This window comes from Salvelinus fontinalis, chromosome 33 (assembly GCF_029448725.1).
Source record: "Salvelinus fontinalis isolate EN_2023a chromosome 33, ASM2944872v1, whole genome shotgun sequence".
Classification (NCBI taxonomy): Eukaryota; Metazoa; Chordata; class Actinopteri; order Salmoniformes; family Salmonidae; genus Salvelinus; species Salvelinus fontinalis.
In genome coordinates this window covers 30393639-30416275 of record NC_074697.1, presented here as the reverse complement: position 1 = coordinate 30416275, position 22637 = coordinate 30393639, and the positions used below count along the sequence as shown (strand labels likewise).

General features: G+C 46.3%; 1 protein-coding gene across 5 annotated transcripts in view; it reads left to right on the top strand.

Annotated features, from left to right (window-relative positions):
- Positions 1–22637, top strand: part of LOC129831988 (membrane-associated phosphatidylinositol transfer protein 3-like) — a 142548-nt gene that overhangs the window by 65638 nt on the left and 54273 nt on the right. For all 5 annotated transcript variants that reach the window (XM_055895679.1, XM_055895678.1, XM_055895681.1 and 2 more), the window contains 5 exons: positions 4803–4873; positions 5490–5713; positions 16234–16423; positions 17896–18030; positions 19057–19250. In XM_055895679.1, coding sequence (XP_055751654.1) covers positions 4803–4873; positions 5490–5713; positions 16234–16423; positions 17896–18030; positions 19057–19250 — 814 coding nt within the window. The remainder of the gene's footprint in view (positions 1–4802; positions 4874–5489; positions 5714–16233; positions 16424–17895; positions 18031–19056; positions 19251–22637) is intronic.

Genomic DNA, 22637 nt, shown 5'->3' with positions numbered 1-22637 from the left:
CTAGTACTGACATACTGCCAGTATCCTTCCTCCACTAGCTAGTACTGACATACTGCCAGTATCCTTCCTCCACTAGCTAGTACTGACATACTGCCAGTATCCTTCCTCCACTAGCTAGTACTGACATACTGCCAGTATCCTTCCTCCACTAGCTAGTACTGACATACTGCCAGTATCCTTCCTCCACTAGCTAGTACTGACATACTGCCAGTATCCTTCCTCCACTAGCTAGTACTGACATACTGCCAGTATCCTTCCTCCACTAGCTAGTACTGACATACTGCCAGTATCCTTCTTCCACTAGCTAGTACTGACATACTGCCAGTATCCTTCTTCCACTAGCTAGTACTGACATACTGCCAGTACCCTTCCTCCACTAGCTAGTACTAACATACTGCCAGTATCCTTCTTCCACTAGCTAGTACTGACATACTGCCAGTACCCTTCCTCCACTAGCTAGTACTAACATACTGCCAGTATTCTTCTTCCACTAGCTAGTACTGACATACTGCCAGTATCCTTCTTCCACTAGCTAGTACTAACATACTGCCAGTATCCTTCTTCCACTAGCTAGTACTGACATACTGCCAGTATCCTTCTTCCACTAGCTAGTACTGACATACTGCCAGTATTCTTCTTCCACTAGCTAGTACTGACATACTGCCAGTATCCTTCTTCCACTAGCTAGTACTGACATACTGCCAGTATCCTTCCTCAACTAGCTAGTACTGACATACTGCCAGTATCCTTCCTCCACTAGCTAGTACTGACATACTGCCAGTATCCTTCTTCCACTAGCTAGTACTGACATACTGCCAGTATCCTTCCTCCACTAGCTAGTACTGACATACTGCCAGTATCCTTCTTCCACTAGCTAGTACAGACATACTGCCAGTATCCTTCCTCCACTAGCTAGTACTGACATACTGCCAGTATCCTTCCTCCACTAGCTAGTACTGACATACTGCCAGTATCCTTCCTCCACTAGCTAGTACTGACATACTGCCAGTATCCTTCCTCCACTAGCTAGTACTGACATACTGCCAGTATCCTTCCTCCACTAGCTAGTACTGACATACTGCCAGTATCCTTCCTCCACTAGCTAGTACTGACATACTGCCAGTATCATTCCTCAACCAGCTAGTACTGACATACTGCCAGTATCCTTCCTCCACTAGCTAGTACTGACATACTGCCAGTATCCTTCCTCCACTAGCTAGTACTGTCATACTGCCAATGTCTTTCCTCCACTAGCTAGTACTGACATACTGCCAGTATCCTTCTTCCACTAGCTAGTACTGACATACTGCCAGTATCCTTCCTCCACTAGCTAGTACTGACATACTGCCAATATCCTTCCTCCACTAGCTAGTACTGACATACTGCCAGTATCTTTCCTCAACTAGCTTGTACTAACATACTGCCAGTATCCTTCCTCCACTAGCTAGTACTGACATACTGCCAGTATCCTTCCTCAACTAGCTTGTACTAACATACTGCCAGTATCCTTCCTCCACTAGCTAGTACTGACATACTGCCAGTATCCTTCCTCAACTAGCTTGTACTAACATACTGCCAGTATCCTTCCTCCACTAGCTAGTACTGACATACTGCCAGTATCCTTCCTCCACTAGCTAGTACTGACATACTGCCAGTATCCTTCCTCCACTAGCTAGTACTGACATACTGCCAGTATCCTTCCTCCACTAGCTAGTACTGACATACTGCCAGTATCCTTCCTCCACTAGCTAGTACTGACATACTGCCAGTATCCTTCCTCCACTAGCTAGTACTGACATACTGCCAGTATCCTTCCTCAACTAGCTAGTACTGACATACTGCCAGTATCCTTCCTCCACTAGCTAGTACTGACATACTGCCAGTATCCTTCCTCCACTAGCTAGTACTGACATACTGCCAATGTCTTTCCTCCACTAGCTAGTACTGACATACTGCCAGTATCCTTCTTCCACTAGCTAGTACTGACATACTGCCAGTATCCTTCCTCCACTAGCTAGTACTGACATACTGCCAGTATCCTTCCTCCACTAGCTAGTACTGACATACTGCCAGTATCCTTCCTCCACTAGCTAGTACTGTCATACTGCCAGTATCCTTCCTCCACTAGCTAGTACTGACATACTGCCAGTATCCTTCCTCCACTAGCTAGTACTGACATACTGCCAGTATCCTTCCTCCACTAGCTAGTACTGACATACTGCCAGTATCCTTCCTCCACTAGCTAGTACTGACATACTGCCAGTATCCTTCCTCCACTAGCTAGTACTGACATACTGCCAGTATCCTTCCTCCACTAGCTAGTACTGACATACTGCCAGTATCTTTCCTCAACTAGCTTGTACTAACATACTGCCAGTATCCTTCCTCCACTAGCTAGTACTGACATACTGCCAGTATCCTTCCTCCACTAGCTAGTACTGACATACTGCCAGTATCCTTCCTCAACTAGCTAGTACTGACATACTGCCAGTATCCTTCCTCCACTAGCTAGTACTGACATACTGCCAGTATCCTTCTTCCACTAGCTAGTACTGACATACTGCCAATATCCTTCCTCCACTAGCTAGTACTGACATACTGCCAGTATCCTTCCTCCACTAGCTAGTACTGACATACTGCCAGTATCCTTCCTCCACTAGCTAGTACTGACATACTGCCAGTATCCTTCCTCCACTAGCTAGTACTGACATACTGCCAGTATCCTTCCTCCACTAGCTAGTACTGACATACTGCCAGTATCCTTCCTCCACTAGCTAGTACTGACATACTGCCAGTATCCTTCCTCCACTAGCTAGTACTAACATACTGCCAGTATCCTTCCTCCACTAGCTAGTACTGACATACTGCCAGTATCCTTCCTCCACTAGCTAGTACTAACATACTGCCAGTATCCTTCCTCCACTAGCTAGTACTGACATACTGCCAGTATCCTTCCTCCACTAGCTAGTACTGACATACTGCCAGTATCCTTCCTCCACTAGCTAGTACTGACATACTGCCAATATCCTTCCTCTCTCTCTCCCTACTGCTTCCTACTCCAATCCCTCCCTTTACTTCCCACTCTCTCCTCTCTCTCTGTCTGTCTATCTCTCTGTCTCTGTCTGTCTGTCTGTCTGTCTGTCTGTCTGTCTGTCTGTCTGTCTGTCTATCTATCTGTCTGTCTGCCTCTCTCTCTGTCTGTCTGCCTCTCTCTCTGTCTGTCTGCCTCTCTCTCTGTCTGTATGTCTCTCTCTCTGTCTCTCTGTCTGTCTACCTCTCTCTGTGTCTGTCTACCTCTCTCTATGTATGTACCTCTCTCTCTGTCTCTCTGTCTGTCTACCTCTCTCTCTGTATGTCTGTCTCTCTCTCTGTCTAAATCTCTTAGATATTCAATTATATAGAACATTGTTATTTGTTTATAGTTTACTCACACTATTAAAAGCAAATTGAGTATAACTAGGGACTGTGAGTTGGGTTCACTCAACCCATGTTTTTACTCTATGTTAAAACTCCTGAATAATTGAGAGGTTTGTTTTGGTTGCAATCAACTAATGTTACGTAAGAAGCAAAAAGGCTTCATTGTAAATATGCAGAGAACCTCTGATCACACATTAATTTTAAATGCATGACTAATCTTGTACTGTCCTCCCTGTACCGGTCCAATAAATAAAAACACCAGTTCTCATTGTTATTCCATCTCCCACTTACAAAGAGCCCTCCGGAATTGATTTGCTGTAGCTAATGTTCTGACCAGAATAGTGCAGTGGGTCTGCTGAGTGTTGAAATGGAGGGAGAGACAGGCAGGAGGCAAAATGTGGCCGGAGACAGAGTGGCCGGCAGGCAGAGTAGGTCAGGCTGTGGGCTGTGGGCTGTGGGCTGTGGGCTGAGAGAGAGAGAGAGAGAGAGAGAGAGAGAGAGAGAGAGAGAGAGAGAGAGAGAGAGAGAGAGAGAGAGAGAGAGAGAGAGAGAGAGAGAGAGAGAGAGAGAGAGAGAGAGAGAGAGAGGGAGGGAGGGAGGGAGGGAGAGAGGGAGAGAGGGAGAGAGGGAGAGAGGGAGAGAGGGAGAGAGGGAGAGAGGGAGAGAGGGAGAGAGGGAGAGAGGGAGAGAGGGAGAGAGAGAGAGAGACTAAGGAATAAGATGGCAGAGGCTTCAGGGAGGCTCATGAGTTTGGCCAGGAGCCAATGGCTTGCCACACTTCACACAGGAACAGATAGACACACCGTACAGGTTGTTGGGTAAATAACCATAACTCTCCTGTATCCTTCCTCAATCTTCCTCATCCCACCCAAGGTGTATTTGCATTGTCTGACAAGCCAAAATCCAAAATATGGCAGTGCCAGGCAGCTACTGTGGTGGGGACAGAACCATATGCCTGTATGAAAGGATTCTGTGTGATGAGTCAGTATTGACTTTTCCAGAGTATGTGCTTATGAGATTTGAGCTTAAGGGCATACAATATTTGGGGCTCATCTCTCAGATATGGACGGAATAAAGAGAAAAGTTAAGGCTTTAGTTATACTGAAATTGGTTAGCTCCTGGGATCAATAATAATTGATGTGTGAAGTGGCTCATGTATTGAGTTTTCTCTCTCTCTCCATTGTCTCTCCCTCCTTTCACTCTCTCTTCCCCCTACTCTCTCTCCTTTCTGTATCCCTATCTCTCTCTTCCTCCCTCTTTCTCTCCTTTCTCTATCTACAATTCTTTCTTTAATTATCTCTCTCCCTCTATCTCTCTCTCTCTCCCGCTCTCTCTCACTCTCTCCCTCGCTCTCTCTCTCCCTCTCTCCTATCTTAAATCTGTAGGGAGCCTGTATCGCCTGGGGCGTCCTCAATGTGTCCCTCAGAGCAGCATCGACGGGTTAGAGGACATGGAGGTAGGAGAATCACAATACACACTCTGATAAATAAATGACCAGTATAACTACCCTACACTCCGTCTGTTCATGATGTGTCTCTCTATTATCTATAGTATATATGAATGAGGTGTCTCTCTATTATCTATAGTATATATGAATGAGGTGTCTCTCTATTATCTATAGTATATATGAATGAGGTGTCTCTCTATTATCTATAGTATATATGAATGAGGTGTCTCTCTATTATCTATAGTATATATGAATGAGGTGTCTCTCTATTATCTATAGTATATATGAATGAGGTGTCTCTCTATTATCTATAGTATATATGAATGAGGTGTCTCTCTATTATCTATAGTATATATGAATGAGTTGTCTCTCTATTATCTATAGTATATATGAATGAGTTGTCTCTCTATTATCTATAGTATATATGAATGAGGTGTCTCTCTATTATCTATAGTATATATGAATGAGTTGTCTCTCTATTATCTATAGTATATATGAATGCAGGTCCAGGAGTCTTGCCTTATACCACTAACCCACTTCTCCCTCCTCTCCCCTCACATCCTCCTCATCCTCACCTCTTTTCTTACTCTTCTTTGGTCATTCCTTCCTCTCCTCCACTTGTCAGAAGACCCAGTGTAAGACTCACGTGTTGCTGCTGGTGATGCATGGTGGGAACATCCTGGATACGGCAGGGGCAGACCCTGGCACCAAGGCTGGCGATGCCACCACGCTGTCCTCTGTGCTGGAGAAGGTGGCTCGGGCACACTTCCAGGCCGCAGCAGAACATGTGATGATCAAGCTAGTGGCCTGCCCGGCTGTGTGTGCCGAGGCCTTCTCCCTCGTCTCCAAGTGAGTCAATCACACAACACGTCAAGGGAGGGGGAAATATTGACATTCTTAATATTTCTTTATTTTTAGGATTATGATTTTTGCTTTCTGTTTGGCATTGAAGTGCAGTTTGTATTGGCCTTTCATCCCTTTCAGATTGCCTCAGCGCTGCCTCCCGTCGCTGAGCTGAATAGCTGAAGCACAGTGGAGCGTCATGATGACTTTATAGCAGTAGTAGCTTGTGATATGTGGGCTATATTTGATAGCATTTCCATTGAGGTGAATTCACCACCCAGCAGCGATTTGCCAGCGATTTAGTCTGACAGTCAGAATGACACTACACCGTTTAGGCATGTTTGTCATTTTTAAGGAGGCAGAATACCCAAGTGACCATTTCCATGTCACACAAATTGGTCTCGGGAATCAAATGAGTTAACAGCGACGTCGGTCCAGAAATAACAGGGTGCCAATTCTGTTGAAGGTTAAATTGGAAAATATATAGAGCAGGCAGCCTTTAAACAGATGTTGGGATGTTAATTAGAATGCCACTGACATTTCCCAGGCTTTCGAGGCATTTGGAAAATTAAACTCATAACCTTTTTTCCTGCTCACTGTTTTTAATTGATCTACCATTGAAGCCACCTAAAGACACTAGCTCTATTCAGCTAACAGAGGAAGAAAGATGAAATTGAATCCCAGAGTGACTTGAAATGACTGGTTCGAATTGCATTCGTGTTCCGGTGCTGTTTGGGTGATTATTGGGATCATAGTGATTATTATTTATTATTGGGATCATAGTGTGTCATTTGATGACTCGCTATGGTCTTTACCTAATTAACGACCGTTGTTATTATTGGGCTCCTGTGTCTTTATCTGATTGTGGCGTAGAGGGAACTGAATTGAAGATGATACGTTTGAGGTATCAGTTACCTCCAGAATAAGCTGCTCCCCGCCTTCAATGTTGATCTATTCAAAAAATCTTCTACATGTACAGTAGTTACTCTAGCCTGCTGCCTTGAAAGCAGAGGATGATGGCTGCCTGCAAGTCTTCAATCACACATAAGCCTTAAAGAGGTTTTAACTCTCTTTGGATTCTCTTCTTTAAACCACCTCCGTTAAGTAATGAAGACCTTGGGCAGGTGAAAACTAGAAGACTTTGTAGACTATCTTCAGTTTTTCCTGTTCTGAGGAGGAGGCAGAAGCAGCATCTCTCTGTTCTGTTCGGGCGATTGTCGGCAGTATATGTCAGGCTGCTGTCTGCACAGAGACTAATGTTTTCAACTAATGTTGTATTTAAAGCTGCCAGACTTTCAGGGGAAATCATGTTTCAGCTCCCTATTCTATATATTGTCTTTGGTAGAATGTCACTTTGTTTTGCGCAGATCTTTTCCATTGATATGCGAGTGAAGATGTTTGTGTCTATATTTCCACTAGGTAGTATGTGTGGACTGGAAGCCAGGAGACTGGGTTCTGAGGCTGCGTCCCAATTAGCAACTTATTCCCCACATAGTGCACTACTTTGATCAGTAGGGAATAGGGTGCCGTTTGGGACGCACACTGAGTCTTCCGTCCGTCTGTCTGTCTGGTGCGGTGATTGGCGTTGGTGAGAGATAGTGACTGGAGGCGAGAGCTTAAATAGAGGGCTGTAGTGTTGCCTCAGCAGCTGTCTTGACATCTTTCTGCCTGTCTGCCTCCCTGCACGGCAAAGCAACGGCCAGGGAAGGAACAACATCCATTGGGACTCTGTGTGTGTGTGTGTGTGTGTGTGTGTGTGTGTGTGTGTGTGTGTGTGTGTGTGTGTGTGTGTGTGTGTGTGTGTGTGTGTGTGTGTGTGAGTTATTGCCACATTCCTAAATCGCTGCTCCATGTACACTCTTCGAAAAAAAGGTGCTTTCTATACTGAACAAAAACATAAACACAACATGCAACAATTTCAAAGATTTTGCTGAGTTACAGTTTATACAGTTCATTTTCTAAGAGTGTATTCCTGGACGGGCACATACAAACACAAATACACGTGTGTAACCGCATAAAGACACCCACACACATACAAGTGTGCACTGTGCATGCCCACATACACACACAAACACATGCAGGTGCACACACACACACACACACACACACACACATTAATTGATGTCACTGCCATTAAATTGTGTTTTTAGGCATGCCATTATAAACATCAGCCACAACAACATCAGAGGAATACAATGCAGAGGCGATGGTGGGAAAAGAGATTGCTGCTGTGCCACTAATTCAATCTCCTGCTGGGATTTGACAGCTCTGTGGGAAATGTCACTAGGGAGTGGATGGGCTCTAGCCTCTTAACGCGTCAAAGAGCAGCTCCAGTCTGAACAGGCCTCTGTGGAGGTCAGGGCGTGATTCCCTGTGTGTAGAACATAATGAGCTGGTGTGTTTGTGTTGTGTGTTTTTCTCCTGATACCGGTGCTGTTCTCTTGGGTTGTGTCACAAATGGGACCCTATTCCCTAGATAGTGCCCATAGCGTTAAAAGTGGTGCAATATGTAGGGAATAGGGTTCCATTTAGGACACCACCTTCTTGGTGTCTGGGCAAGGCCCATGGTGATCCTGAGAGGCCCTGAGAGCTCATTATGGGCTTTCTCTCCTAATGAAGGGACCAGCCGCCGCTGGCGAGCTGCTAGGTGTCAGGAGGAGAGCTGTAATGAGAGGCTTGAGTTGGGGAACACACACACCTAACACACACACACCCACACAGATACACATGCACACAAACACACAAGCGCTCTCATGCACACACACAGAATGAGGATGTGAACCAGTCAGTCTGACTCCTCACCATCGAACATCCAATTAACAAGTGACAACAAGTAAAGCACCTCAATGTATTTATTTTCCTGTGACACAACACATTTCCTCTGTGACAGTTGAAGATATACAAAACAGTGTCTACAGTTAAACTAATTAACAACTCAATCTCAAGTGATGTCTTAAAATGGTTTCCCTGATGGTGCTGGTCTTGTATTCCTTTAGCTGAGGACAGGGACCGACAAGGTGTTTGACCTGACAGTGACCTGAGGACAAGGAGATGGATACCACTCATTATTCTGTACATTCATAGCACACACAGCCAGAGAGCAGCAGCTCTCACTCTACTCCACACATCTTTGCCTAATTAAGCTCACCGTGAGCTGTGCCTCCGCATCTCCCCGTCTCTCCATCTGTCTCTCCGTCTGTCTCTGCCTCTCCCTCTGTCTCTCCCTCTCCCCTGTCTCTCCCTTTGTCTCTCCCTCTGTCTCTGCCTCTGCCTCTCCCTCTGTCTCTCCCTCTCCCCTGTCTCTCCCTTTGTCTCTCCCTCTGTCTCTCCCTCTGTCTCTCCCTCTGTCTCTGCCTCTCCTCTGTCTCTCCCTCTGTCTCTCCCACCGTCTCTTCCTCTCCATCTGTCTCTCCTTCTGTCCTTCTGTCTCTCCTTCCGTCTCTGCCTCTCCTTCTGTCTCTGTCTCTCCTTCTGTCTCTCCTTCTGTCTCTCCTTCTGTCTTTCCTTCTGTCTCTGCTTCTCCTTCTGTCTCTGTCTCTCCTTCTGTCTCTGTCTCTCCTTCTGTCTCTCCTTCTGTCTCTGCTTCTCCTTCTGTCTCTGCCTCTCCTTCTGTCTCTGTCTCTCCTTCTGTCTCTCCTTCTGTCTCTCCTTCTGTCTCTGCTTCTCCTTCTGTCTCTGCTTCTCCTTCTGTCTCTCCTTCTGTCTCTCCTTCTGTCTCTCCTTCTGTCTCTGCTTCTCCTTCTGTCTCTGTCTCTCCTTCTGTCTCTGTCTCTCCTTCTGTCTCTCCTTCTGTCTCTGCTTCTCCTTCTGTCTCTGCTTCTCCTTCTGTCTCTGCCTCTCCTTCTGTCTCTGTCTCTCCTTCTGTCTCTCCTTCTGTCTCTGCTTCTCCTTCTGTCTCTGCCTCTCCTTCTGTCTCTGTCTCTCCTTCTGTCTCTCCTTCTGTCTCTGCTTCTCCTTCTGTCTCTGCTTCTCCTTCTGTGTCATAGCTGTCGCTTTCCTCATCCTCGGATGAGGTGAGGAGAGAAGGATCTTCGGACCAAAATGCGGAGTCAGGGAAATATGCCATCTTTATTATATAATACGACGTAGACTAAACAAAACAAACACTTTCAAAATTTACAAAATAACAAAACGACGTCGACGCAACCTGAACATAAACTTACATAGACAAACGTAAACTCACGAACAGGAACGGACATCGAAACATACGAACAGCCAAACAGTCCCGTTTGTGAATATATATCGAACAACACGAAACATCACAGGAGACAAACACCCACCAACAAACAGTGAGAAATGCCCTACCTAAATATGACTCTTGATTAGAGGAAAATGCAAACCACCTGCCTCTAATCAAGAGCCATACCAGGCAAACCGAAACCAACATAGAAACAGATAACATAGACTGCCCACCCAAAACACATGCCCTGACCAAAAACACATAAAAACTAACATAAATAGGTCAGGACTGTTACATTCTGTCTCTGCTTCTCCTTCTGTCTCTGCCTCTCCTTCTGTCTCTGCTTCTCCTTCTGTCTCTGCCTCTCCTTCTGTCTCTGCTTCTCCTTCTGTCTCTGCCTCTCCTTCTGTCTCTGTCTCTCCTTCTGTCTCTGCTTCTCCTTCTGTCTCTGTCTCTCCTTCTGTCTCTCCTTCTGTCTCTGCTTCTCCTTCTATCTCTGCTTCTCCTTCTGTCTCTGCCTCTCCTTCTGTCTCTGTCTCTCCTTCTGTCTCTCCTTCTGTCTCTGCTTCTCTTTCTATCTCTGCTTCTCCTTCTGTCTCTGCTTCTCCTTCTGTCTCTGTCTCTCCTTCTGTCTCTGCCTCTCCTTCTGTCTCTCCTTCTGTCTCTGCTTCTCCTTCTGTCTCTGCCTCTCCTTCTGTCTCTGTCTCTCCTTCTGTCTCTCCTTCTGTCTCTGCTTCTCCTTCTGTCTCTGCTTCTCCTTCTGTCTCTGTCTCTCCTTCTGTCTCTGCCTCTCCTTCTGTCTCTGCCTCTCCTTCTGTCTCTGCTTCTCCTTCTGTCTCTGTCTCTCCTTCTGTCTCTCCTTCTGTCTCTGCTTCTCCTTCTGTCTCTGCTTCTCCTTCTGTCTCTGCCTCTCCTTCTGTCTCTGTCTCTCCTTCTGTCTCTCCTTCTGTCTCTGCCTCTCCTTCTGTCTCTGCTTCTCCTTCTGTCTCTGCCTCTCCTTCTGTCTCTGTCTCTCCTTCTGTCTCTCCTTCTGTCTCTGCCTCTCCTTCTGTCTCTGCTTCTCCTTCTGTCTCTGCCTCTCCTTCTGTCTCTGCTTCTCCTTCTGTCTCTGCCTCTCCTTCTGTCTCTGTCTCTCCTTCTGCCTCTCCTTCTGTCTCTGTCTCTCCTTCTATCTCTGCTTCTCCTTCTGTCTCTGCTTCTCCTTCTGTCTCTGCCTCTCCTTCTGTCTCTGTCTCTCCTTCTATCTCTGCTTCTCCTTCTGTCTCTGCCTCTCCGTCTGTATATGTCTCTGTCTCTGTCTCTCCCTCTCCCTCTGTCTCTGTCTATCCCTCGTTAGCTTTGTAAACTGTGTGCCCTGTAAACCCAGGCCATTAAGACAAGGGGAGGGCAATTAAGCAGAAATTCCACAAACCCTCTTTGAAGAGAGCCTTTTTCAGTCTTGTCTGCTCTGTGACATTAGAGGAAGTGGGAGAGAATGTGAGAGAGTGTAACCTTCTCTCAAGGTTAGGCTGCTGTGTTGTGCTGTGTTAGCTTTGAGGAGAGATGCTAGCTTGCTGATGCTAGCTTAGGGCTTATCTGTTTAATCAGCCTTATCTCCTCTCTCTTGTCATGCCGCTCCTAATGGGTGGATCCTGTTAATGGCAGCTAGCTAGGTATCTCTTCATAAGCACATTAATATGTAAACCTGTAGAATCAGACACTCTACAGAAATGGATGTGAGAAAGGATGATAAACATTGTGTCCAAAATGGCACCCTATTCCCAATGTAGTGCACTGCTTGTGACCATAGGACTCTGGTCAAAAGTAGTGCTGTATATAGGGAATACGGTGCCATTTGGAACTAAACCCAATTCTGATTCGAACAGTTTTTTGTTTTTAAACGACAGTCATCAATGCATTGATGAGAGCTTTGTGAATGGCCTTGATACAATTCTCTAAGTTGTATTATTGAAGAGGTTCATTCATGTACTGTAGGAATAGGCTGACAGGCTCGCTGAAGGTTGAACACAACTGTATGCCTGCTTTTGTTAGAAGTGTTACACACAGGCAGAGAGCGAGTAGCCAAAGATCTCTTAATTAAAGTGTGTGCTGCTTTTTTAAATTTAATGTAATCATTTTTTGTACCCCTTTTTCTCCCCAATTTTCGTGATATCGAATTGGTAGTTACAGTCTTGTCCCATCGCTGCAACTACCATATGGACTTGGGAGAGGCGAAGGTCGAGAGCCATGTATCCTCCAAAACACGACCCTGCCAAGCCAAACTGCTTCTTAACACACTGCTCACTTAACCCTGAAGCCAGCCGCACCAATGTGTCTGAGGAAACACCGTACAATTGACGACCAAAGTCAGCGTGCATTACGCCCGGCTCGCCACAGGAGTCACTAGAGCGCGATGGGACAAGGCCATCCTGGCCGACCAAGCCCTCCCCTAACCCGAACGACGCTGGGCCAATTGTGCACCGCCCCATGGGTCTCTCGGACGTGGCCGGCTTCGACACAGCCTGGGATAAAATGTAGTGATGCCTCAAGCACCGTGATGCAGTGCCTTTTACCGCTGCGCCACTCAGGAGGCCCAGGTCTGTGCTGCTTTGATGGTATACCACTGTATATCCCCAGCTTCTACCCCGGCTAGCATGAACACTCTCCTAATGAGAACATATGCGTGTGTGTGTGTGTGTGTGTGTGTGTGTGTGTGTGTGTGTGTGTGTGTGTGTGTGTGTGTGTGTGTGTGTGTGTGTGTGTGTGTGTGTGTGTGTGTGTGTCTCATTATCTCACACAGCAGAGATACTCTCTCATAGTGTCTGGAGACTTGAAAGCCACTGTGTTCCCATTAGGATCTGTGTTGTTAATATGGCAGACTGAGAAAGATGAGAACCAATAGTCTCAGTCTCCTGAGACAGTTATCCACAGTGTTAACAGTGTTTGCTGTATTGATGTTGCTATGTCAACCTCATTAGCATTTTTGCCTCTTCTGAGCATCTTTAGGGCTGAACATGCTGTCTTAATTGAGAATCTGGAGAATCTAACCCTATTCCTATTACAGTCTTAATTAATGAGCCCTTGGTTGGCAATAATTTTACACCTGGAAGACAGGTTGCTGTTTCCCTACTTCTAAATAATTGTACTGATTCAAAACAAACAGCACCAAGAAATGTGATTCCCAGCCCAACTTTAAATCAACCAACAACAACATACCTGTATAGTGGAATCCAATAACACTGGAAGTCAGTAACAAAGCATTGTCTGGACACTATAAAGGTAAAGAATAGACATCCCACAGAAATACCAACAGCAGGTGTTTGCATAAGTAGTTTACTAATTACCCATCTCTAGAAATAATTAAGAACAGGCTGACGAGAGAAGCTGGGTGGGTGTTGTCTTGTTGTGTTGTGTCTAGGTGCCCTTTGACCTTGGGCCTGGCCGTGTAACCACCTGTCCAGGGGTGTTATGGTAATGTGTGTTTGTCCTGGCCAGCAGTGTTAAGGTAATGTTTGTGTCCTGTGCCAGCAGCAGGGGGCTCTACAGGGCTCTGTTAACACGACAGGAACAGCATGACACAGCACAGCTTTAGCTATGACCTTGCCCTCAGTACATTACACAGGCCCTTGACAGTGACTACCGGTGGATAACCCATTTAGTACCGCTGTTACAGTCTAAGTACTTACAGTACGCAGCTTTAAAAGCAGACAGTCGGCCATTCTGGGGGTCTTGTACCAGCTTCAGTTACATTCTAGTCAAACGGAACCTTTTACCTAGCACATTGCCTAACTGTACCTGTGAAAGAACTGAACAGAAAACTGTTCCTATCACTTTTATACTGTAGGCAAGTCTTATTATTGTGGTGTCACAGTTTCATGCTCCATGTTCCCCACCACAGACACATGGGATATGTTCACAGAGAGAGAGACAGAGAGAGAGAGAGAGACAGCGACAGAGACAGAGACAGAGAGACAGAGACAGAGACAGAGACAGGTAAAAGACAGAGACACGTAAAACACCAAATAATGCATGCAGAGTAGAATTAGACCAATACCCGCTAATTATCAAAATCCAGAAAATAGCAGTTAAATTTTACAGCCACCTAAAAGGAAGCGATTCCCAAACCTTCCATAACAAAGCCATCACCTACAGAGAGATGAACCTGGAGAAGAGTCCCCTAAGCAAGCTGGTCCTGGGGCTCTGTTCACAAACACAAACACACCCCACAGAGCCCCAGGACAGCAACACAATTAGACACAACCAAATCATGAGAAAACAAAAAGATAATTACTTGACACATTGGAAAGAATTAACAAGAAAACAGAGCAAACTAGAATGCTATTTAGCCCTAAACAGAGAGTACACAGTGGCAGAATACCTGACCACTGTGACTGATCCAAACTTAAGAAAATCTTTGACTCAGTGAGCATAGCCTTGCTATTGAGAAAGGCCACGTAGACAGACCTGGCTCTCAAGAGAAGACAGGCTATGTGCACACTGCCCACAAAATGAGATGGAAACTGAGCTGCACTTCCTAACCTCCTGCCAAATGTATGACCATATTAGAGACACATATTTCCCTCAGATTACACAGATCGACAAAGAATTCGAAAACAAACCCCGATTTTGATAAACTCCCAATGAGTGACCTCATTGGTGAATTGGTGAAATACCACAGTGTGCCATCACAGCAGCAAGATTTGTGACCTGTTGCCACAAGAAAACGTCAACAAGTGAACAACAAACACCATATTTATGTTTATTTATTTTCCCTTCTGCACATCGTTACAACACTGTATATATACGTAATATGACATTTGTAATGTCTTTATTCTTTTGGAACTTATGTGAGTGTAATGTTTACTGTTAATTTTGATTGTTTATTTCACTTTTGTATATTATCTACTTCACTTGCTTTGGCAATGTTAACATATGTTTCCCATGACGATAAAACCCCTTGAATTGAATTGAGAGAGAGAGAGCAGGGCTACTCCTCCCTTCACAGTAACAGCCAGACATCACAGCTTTAGCTTGCCATCCACCTGGAAAGCTCCATTTCTCTCCTTGATGTTCTTATCAATGGTAGTATGTCTACAGGGATACTGCTAGGTCTTTGCACCATGTAGACCCCACCCCTCACACCCCCTACTGGTCCCTCCAGGCTCTGAGTCCATCCCAAATGGCACCCTATTCTCTGTAGAGGGCATTACGTGCCACGCCCTGATCTGTTTCACCTGTTCCTGTGATTGTCTCCACCCCCTCCAGGTGTCGCTTATTTTCCCCAGTGTATTTATCCCTGTGTTTCCTGTCTCTCTGTGCCAGTTCGTCTTGTATGTTAGTCAAGTCAACCAGTGTGTTTTCCCCGGACTACTTTTGCTATTCTCTTTTTGATAGTCTTCCTGGTTTTGACCCCTGCCTGACTCTGGACTACATTTACCACCTGCCTGATCATCCTGCCTGCCCTGATCTTGATTCTGCCTGCCCTTCGGTACCTTTTGGACTCTGAACTGGTTTTGACCCTTTTTTCCTGTCCACGACCATTCTCTTGCCTTCCCCTATTGGATTATTAAACATTGTAAGACTCAAACCAGCTACTTCCTGTGTCTGCATCTGGGTCTCACCTTGTGCCTTGATACTACGTTTGGCCAGAGCCATAGGGCCCTGGTTAAAAGTAGTGCACTATATAGGGAATAGGGTGCCATTTGGGATGGCGATAAGGGAGATTCAGCTGTTAGAGCGTAAAAGGGGCAAGGCTACCCTTCACTGGTTCCCCACACTGTTGGATAAAGGGTCTCGGACGCTGTGGCGTGCAGCACTGTCACTCCCTGTGATTCACACACACAGAAAAGACACGCGTGCATACACATCAGATAAACAGAGGGTGCTATCAGACAGGCAGCGGAGGAGAGGTTGTGCCAGCAGGGGAGAGTCTGCAAGCCTGCACCTGTAGAGAGAGAGACCATGCCAATAAAGCCCTTAAATTGAATTGAGAGAGAGATGATTAGCCACATGCTCATTCATCATATTTATACGTTCCAGGGTAACAAATCATTTTGTTGGATCTTTTTCCCAAAATAACCTTGGATTAACAGAAGCAGCCAATTATAATACTTTTTCCAAATTCCATTTCCCAAGACATTTTTGTGCAGTGGAAACGATTGCTGAACGAATGCCTGTTGATAAATGTCAGAGGGATCTCCATTCACCATATAGGTACATTCCATTCTCCATGTAAGACCTGAAACTATGGCAACACAAGTAATTTCAGGGATAAATAATGTTTAGTTTTTAAAAATTGAATTGATTGTTGTTCAAGGCTCACAAATGACTCACTTCTTGTTATGTGTCCCCATCCTTCCTGTCCCAGTCTGAACCCATACAGCTATGATGAGAGCTGTGTGTCCAGCAGCGTTGACCACCTGCCCCTGGCCGCCCTCCCCCTCCTCGCCATCGCAGCGCCACACTACCAGGACGCCGTGGCAACCCTCATCACCCGCGCCAACCAGGCCTACCACAGCTTCCTCGTGTCCCAGGACGGACAGGGCTTCACCGGACAGGTGGGTCTGTCCTCTAAAGTGTCCCTCGAGACAGGGCTTCACTGGCCAGGTAGGCCTGTCCTCTTAAGGTGCCCCCCCCAGACAGGGCTTTACTGGCCATGTTGGTCCATCCCTCTAAAATGTCCCCCTATATAGGGCTTCACTGGCCAGGTGGGTCTGTCCTCTAAAGTGTCTTCCCAAATAGGACTTCACTGGCCAGGTGGCTCCATCCTCTGAAGTGTCCGCCCATAAAGGGCTTCACTGGCCAGGTGGGTCCATCCTCCTGAAGTGTCCGCCCATAAAGGGCTTCACTGGCCAGGTGGGTCCATCCTCCTGAAGTGTCCGCCCATAAAGGGCTTCACTGGCCAGGTGGGTCCGTCCTCTAAAGTGTCCCCCCGGCTCCCACAGGGTCACACTGACTGACTGGAGATGAATCATACTGTTAGGAACAAGGGAGGAGAGAGAGAATGGGAGATCTCATTCCCTCTAATCTCTCATGCCAAATCCAATAATGTGCTGCAGTCCGTTTAATGGAAGCCAAAGATTTTCAGAGGAAGTGATGATTGGGATAGAGAGGGCTGGGTAATCATCTGTTTTCACTGTGGGGACTAATGTCGCCAGAGGCCTGCAGCTTTATCATGCCGTCTGCAGATCCTATTAACTCTCACACACCTGTGGACAATCCCCTCTCTGATAAGACTTGTGTTCTAATTAAGTGCTGTAATTTTCAAGAGCACATTATTGGCAAAACCATACAATGTATAAACTCTATTATATTGAACTTCCTCTCCTTGCATAATTATATATATTTGTTGTACTTCTACCCCTTTTTCGTGATATCCAATTGGTAGTTAGTCTTGTCCCATCGCTGCAACTCCCATACGGACTCGAGAGCCATGCCTCCACCGAAACACGACCCTGCCAAGCCACACTGCTTGCTTAACTCGGAAACCAGCTGCACCAATGTGTCGGAGGAAACACCGTCCGCCACAAGGAGTCACTAGAGCGTGATGAGACCAGCCAAACCATCCCCTAACACAGACGACGCTGGGGCAATGGTGTGCCACCTCATGGGTCTCCCGGTCACGGCCGGCTGTGACGCAGCCAGGGATTGAACCCAAGTCTGTAGTGACGCCTCAAGCACTGTGATGCAGTGCCTTAGACCGCTGTGCCACTCGGGAGGCCCCTCCTTGCATAACTTTGACAAGATTTGTGGTCATAATGCAATTCCAAGTCAGGAAGCCAAGTACAATGGTGTCACGTCAAACCAATTAAGGAGAAATATGTTGTTCCCTCAGACTGAGTCAGTCCTAATGAAGTTTGTTATTGACATTCAGATTTGACTGTGGATCTGAACAGGCACGGGGCCCAAATCTGCCTGCTGGGGAGGCATGGCTGCCTACATTGATTGAGTGGAGCGAGGGTTTCTAAAACGGTGTGTGTGCGTGCGTCTGTGCGTGCGTGCTTGTGTGTGTGTGTGTGTTCCCGTCCAGGTGTGTGTGATGGGCGACTGTGTGGGAGGTGTGCTGTGCTTCGACGCCCTGTGTTTCAGCAGCAGCAGTAGTAGCAGTCAGAGGCAGCACAGCAGCCCCAGCAGCAGCAGGAACAACAGCACTGAGAGCCTCAAGGTAGTAGCATGACACATTACAACTCAATCAACATATACTCTAACATGTTCTGTAAAACTGCACTTTTAGATGCCCCTAAGACCATTTTAAATTGAGGCATTACAATTTCAGTTTGTGCTTTCTGTGCTATTCAACTATCTCCCCATGGCCTGTAGCTAGAATTGTGTAAGATCTTCGGTGTTCGGACAGCTTTCCTCTCAGACAATCTTTCCTTCCCCATGCTATCCTAGCCAAGACCTTGAAAATCCTCTCTCTCCGTCCTGAGCTGGCCTGTCTTTTCCTATTTGTTTACACCCAGTTAGTACTGCATGATCCCTGGGGCTGCTCTCTCTGTCCGAACCTCTCCACTCTCTCACCTCTCTCTCTCTATTCCTCTCTCTGTTCTCCTATTTCCTCTCTCTCTAACCTCAAATCTACTTTACCCACTACTACTCTCCTGTAGCCTCACACATAAAACAGGATCAATCTCTATCTGTAGTTAGCAAACATAGGTTACAAATACTTTTTTGTGACATTTAAAATAAAGTAGTTGAATATTAAAATGTATTTGGAAATACACATGGAAAGTATTGGTATGTATTTGAAAAAAACTCAAATACACAATACAAAGTGTATTTTAAAATGCAAATATTTAAATACTCCATGCATTTTAACCTGGGTCTGTTTGGTCCTAGGGGTATTTGAAATAATGTATTTGGAAACAAGTACTGTATTTTGACATACTGTAGTTTGAAATTGTAGGCTATTTATAGAAAATGATTTTAAAATAGTTTAAAATACTTCAAATAGAAGTAGTTGATTTGGCCACATTATTTGAAAAATAGTCATACACAGAAATATTTCAAGTACAAATACTGAAACGCACATGTATTTAAACCCAGGTGTGGTAGCTAGCCAGCTCCCACATTCTCCTATCTGCTGAGAAAGAGGGATTAGCAATGAGCTGCTCATTTGTGTTCAGTTATGGTATTTGAGTGTGAGTGAACGGTGAAGGCTTGTGTCCCACGCTCTCTTCCTCCCACGCAGAATGACCCTGAGGACAGCCCCTGTCACAGCCCCAGCCTGGGCCTCAGCTCCAGTAAGAGGCTGAGTAAGAGTAACATTGATATCTCGGCCCTGCCCAGCGATGGACACAGCCAGGCCAGACAACCCCTCAGCAGGAAACAGAGTGACTCGTATGATGGAGACACATCTACTGGACAACACAGCTTCTTCAGCAGGTACTGTAGACAGAGAACATCACCCTGATGGAAGCTAATCCTTACCAAAACCCTTGCTTCATGTCCACATCCGGCTCAACCCTAACTCTTAACCATAACCCTAACCCTTGCTTCATGTCCACACCCGGCTCAACCCTAACTCTTAACCATAACCCTAACCCTTGCTTCATGTCCACACCCGGCTCAACCCTAACTCTAATTTAAATTTCTACTGTCCTCCAAAAGTGTGGACAATACCTCCAAGAGTGCAATGCATGCACCATGGTTTGATTATGATGAGGTAGTAACAGTACTTTTCCTGTTGCTCATCTCAGTGATAGACACAGTGGGGATTATTCTGCCTTTTACATCTCTTGGCAAGGACTCTGTTGACATTCCGATTCAATGAAGATAAAGGTTAAATACTGTTGATACTCAGACTTTGGGAAAATCCCATAATAGTATACTCCTACCATCACATTCTTGGCATATACCACTGTCATTAGAGTCATATCTGAATACATGTTTTCTTATCACGCAGTTCCCTACCCAATGTTTATTCCAGACATTTCTAGTGACATTTTCAATGATGTGTGTATGAGTGCACGTCCATCCATCTATGTACTCAGTGGTGTGATGGGATAACCCAGAAGTACTGTAGCTATCTGGCCCTCAGCCAGGTTGTCATGGGATGTTCTATTTATGTGTCACTCTGTCATCAATATGTCCCTTTCTACCTGCCTGTCTACCTGCCTGTCTGCCTGCCTGCCTTTCTGCCTTCCTTTCTGCCTGTCTACCTGCCTGCTTGCCTGCTTGTCCACTTTTCTGCCTGTCTATCTGCCTGCTTGTCCACTTTTCTGCCTGTCTACCTGCCTGCTTGTCCGCTTTTCTGCCTGTCTACCTGCCTGCTTGTCCACTTTTCTGCCTGTCTACCTGCCTGCTTGTCCACTTTTCTGCCTGTCTACCTGCCTGCTTGTCCACTTTTCTGCCTGTCTACCTGCCTGCTTGTCCCCTTTTCTACCTGTCTACCTGCCTGCTTGTCCACTTTTCTGCCTGTCTACCTGCCTGCTTGTCCGCTTTTCTGCCTGTCTACCTGCCTGCTTGTCCGCTTTTCTGCCTGTCTACCTGCCTGCTTGTCCGCTTTTCTGCCTGTCTACCTGCCTGCTTGTCCGCTTTTCTGCCTGTCTACCTGCCTGCTTGTCCACTTTTCTGCCTGCTACCTGCCTGCTTGTCCGCTTTTCTGCCTGTCTACCTGCCTGCTTGTCCGCTTTTCTGCCTGTCTACCTGCCTGCTTGTCCGCTTTTCTGCCTGTCTACCTGCCTGCTTGTCCGCTTTTCTGCCTGTCTACCTGCCTGCTTGTCCGCTTTTCTGCCTGTCTACCTGCCTGCTTGTCCGCTTTTCTGCCTGCTACCTGCCTGTTTCTCTGCCGTCCTGCATGCCTTTCTGCCTGCCTGTCTGCTTGCCTTTCTGCCTGCCAGTCTGCTTGTCTGCCTGCCTGCCTTTCTGTCTATCTATATGCCTGCCGGCCTCCCTGTCTACCTGCCGGCCTGCTCTGGGCTATAAATAGCCTATTTGTGGCAGTGCCAGTGTGCATAGGAGACTGACTACTGCAGGTGAATGTCGCTATTGCTGGGTGGATGGGGAGCTCCCAGCTCTCTACCATGCTACCAATTAACCAGCACCAAGCAACCAGTGTTCCCATTCCAAATCACATGCTCCAGTGAGGCCCACGTCAGCGTAGTTACAGTCATAGAAATAGCATTTTATTTGTATGGCTACAGTAGCCAGATCCCTGGCAACCTAAGCTGCATCCCAAATGGCACCATATTCCCTATTTAGTGCATTTATTTTGGGCCTCTGGTCAAAAGTAATGCACTATATAGGGAATAGGGTGCCCTACCATTGGCACCCTACTCAGTCAGAGATTTGACTTGTTCACACTGATTCTGCAGCGTGTCCATGGTGACGCACCTCTTATCGTCTTCTACCCCTGCTAGTTATTCTCTTCATTAAAACCCCAGTCAGCTCAGCAGTGTGGAGGATGGAGGATGATGACATTTTGCCTGGCCCTTTCCACAGGGCATCACCGCCCGGTCACATGGAGGGCTCTGCTCCGGCTCAGTTTAGGTTATTATTAGAGCTGTGATTCCCAGGCATCAGCCCACTCCTCAGGGGCCTCTGGGAAGCCTGCATATCTCCGGGTCACCTGCCTGTCAGGAGCCTCTTTTTCCACCTCAACCAGGGGATTTCCCAGTAGGCCCTCTGCTAACAACGAAAGCCTCTGTTGAGGAGCCTCTTGAACGGGACAGGAGCCTCTCCTTCCTCTGTTGAAGTCGGGATCGGTCAGAGAGTTTCTCTCTCTCTCCTCTCCCTCTCTCGCTCTCTCTCTCTCTCTCTCTCTCTCTCTCCCTCATCAAAAACAAAGACATGGTGATTGACTTTGGAAGGAACACTACCATGCACACACCATCACTGATAAAAGGTGAGCCCATCGAAATAGTGGAGGAGTACAAATACGGTGGTCTAGTCACAACCGGCTGTCCTGGGATCAGTGTACTGACGCTATTTTTAAGAAAGGCCAACAGAGAATGTATTTCCTACGGAAACTTCACTTTTTTAATGTTGATCGAACCATCATGGTTCTCTTTTATAAATCACTAATTGAGAGAATTATATCCTACTGCTTGACCTGCTGGTTTGGGAATATCAAGGTTGCACAGAAAAATAGGTTGGGCAAGATAGTCAGGACATGCGGAAAAATCATGGGGCAGCAACAGCAAGAACTGTCAACTCTCTACCTGGGCAGTCCCCTCCATAAGGCGAATAAAATAGGGGTTGACTCCTCTCACTCACTCCACTCCGATTTTCAGCTCCTTCCCTCTAGCCTCAGGTACAGACTACCTAAGGTTAAAAAAACAGGGCCAAGTACTGTTTTATTCAGAATGCAATTCTGCAGCTTAACAAAATGTTGGACTAATTGCACTTTAGCACTTGCACTATGAATCTGTACTTACCCTGTAAATATCCTTTGCTATTTATTTTTATTTTTATATGTGATATGTTCTATGACTGCTGCAAAATTAATTGACTCTCTGTGAACAAAGTTTTCTGAATCTGTATCTCTCCATCTCTCTTTCCTTCACTCTCTCATTCCAACTCTATCTCTCTCTTTGCGAGATGACAGCCTATGGCGTTCAGACCCCAGCAGAAAGAGGTGGATTAATGGAGGGCAGGAAAGGAGGTCAGAAATTAGAGCAAGTGAGAGAGGCAGGCAGTAGGAAGACGAAAGACAAAGAGAGCAGCCGGCAATCCAAGGCAGATTGATTTTCCCTCTTGGGCAGGCCACAGACCATAATCCTTCTCTCTTAGTTTTGGCTGGACTGGAGGGTCAGGAGGTCTTCTACAGTT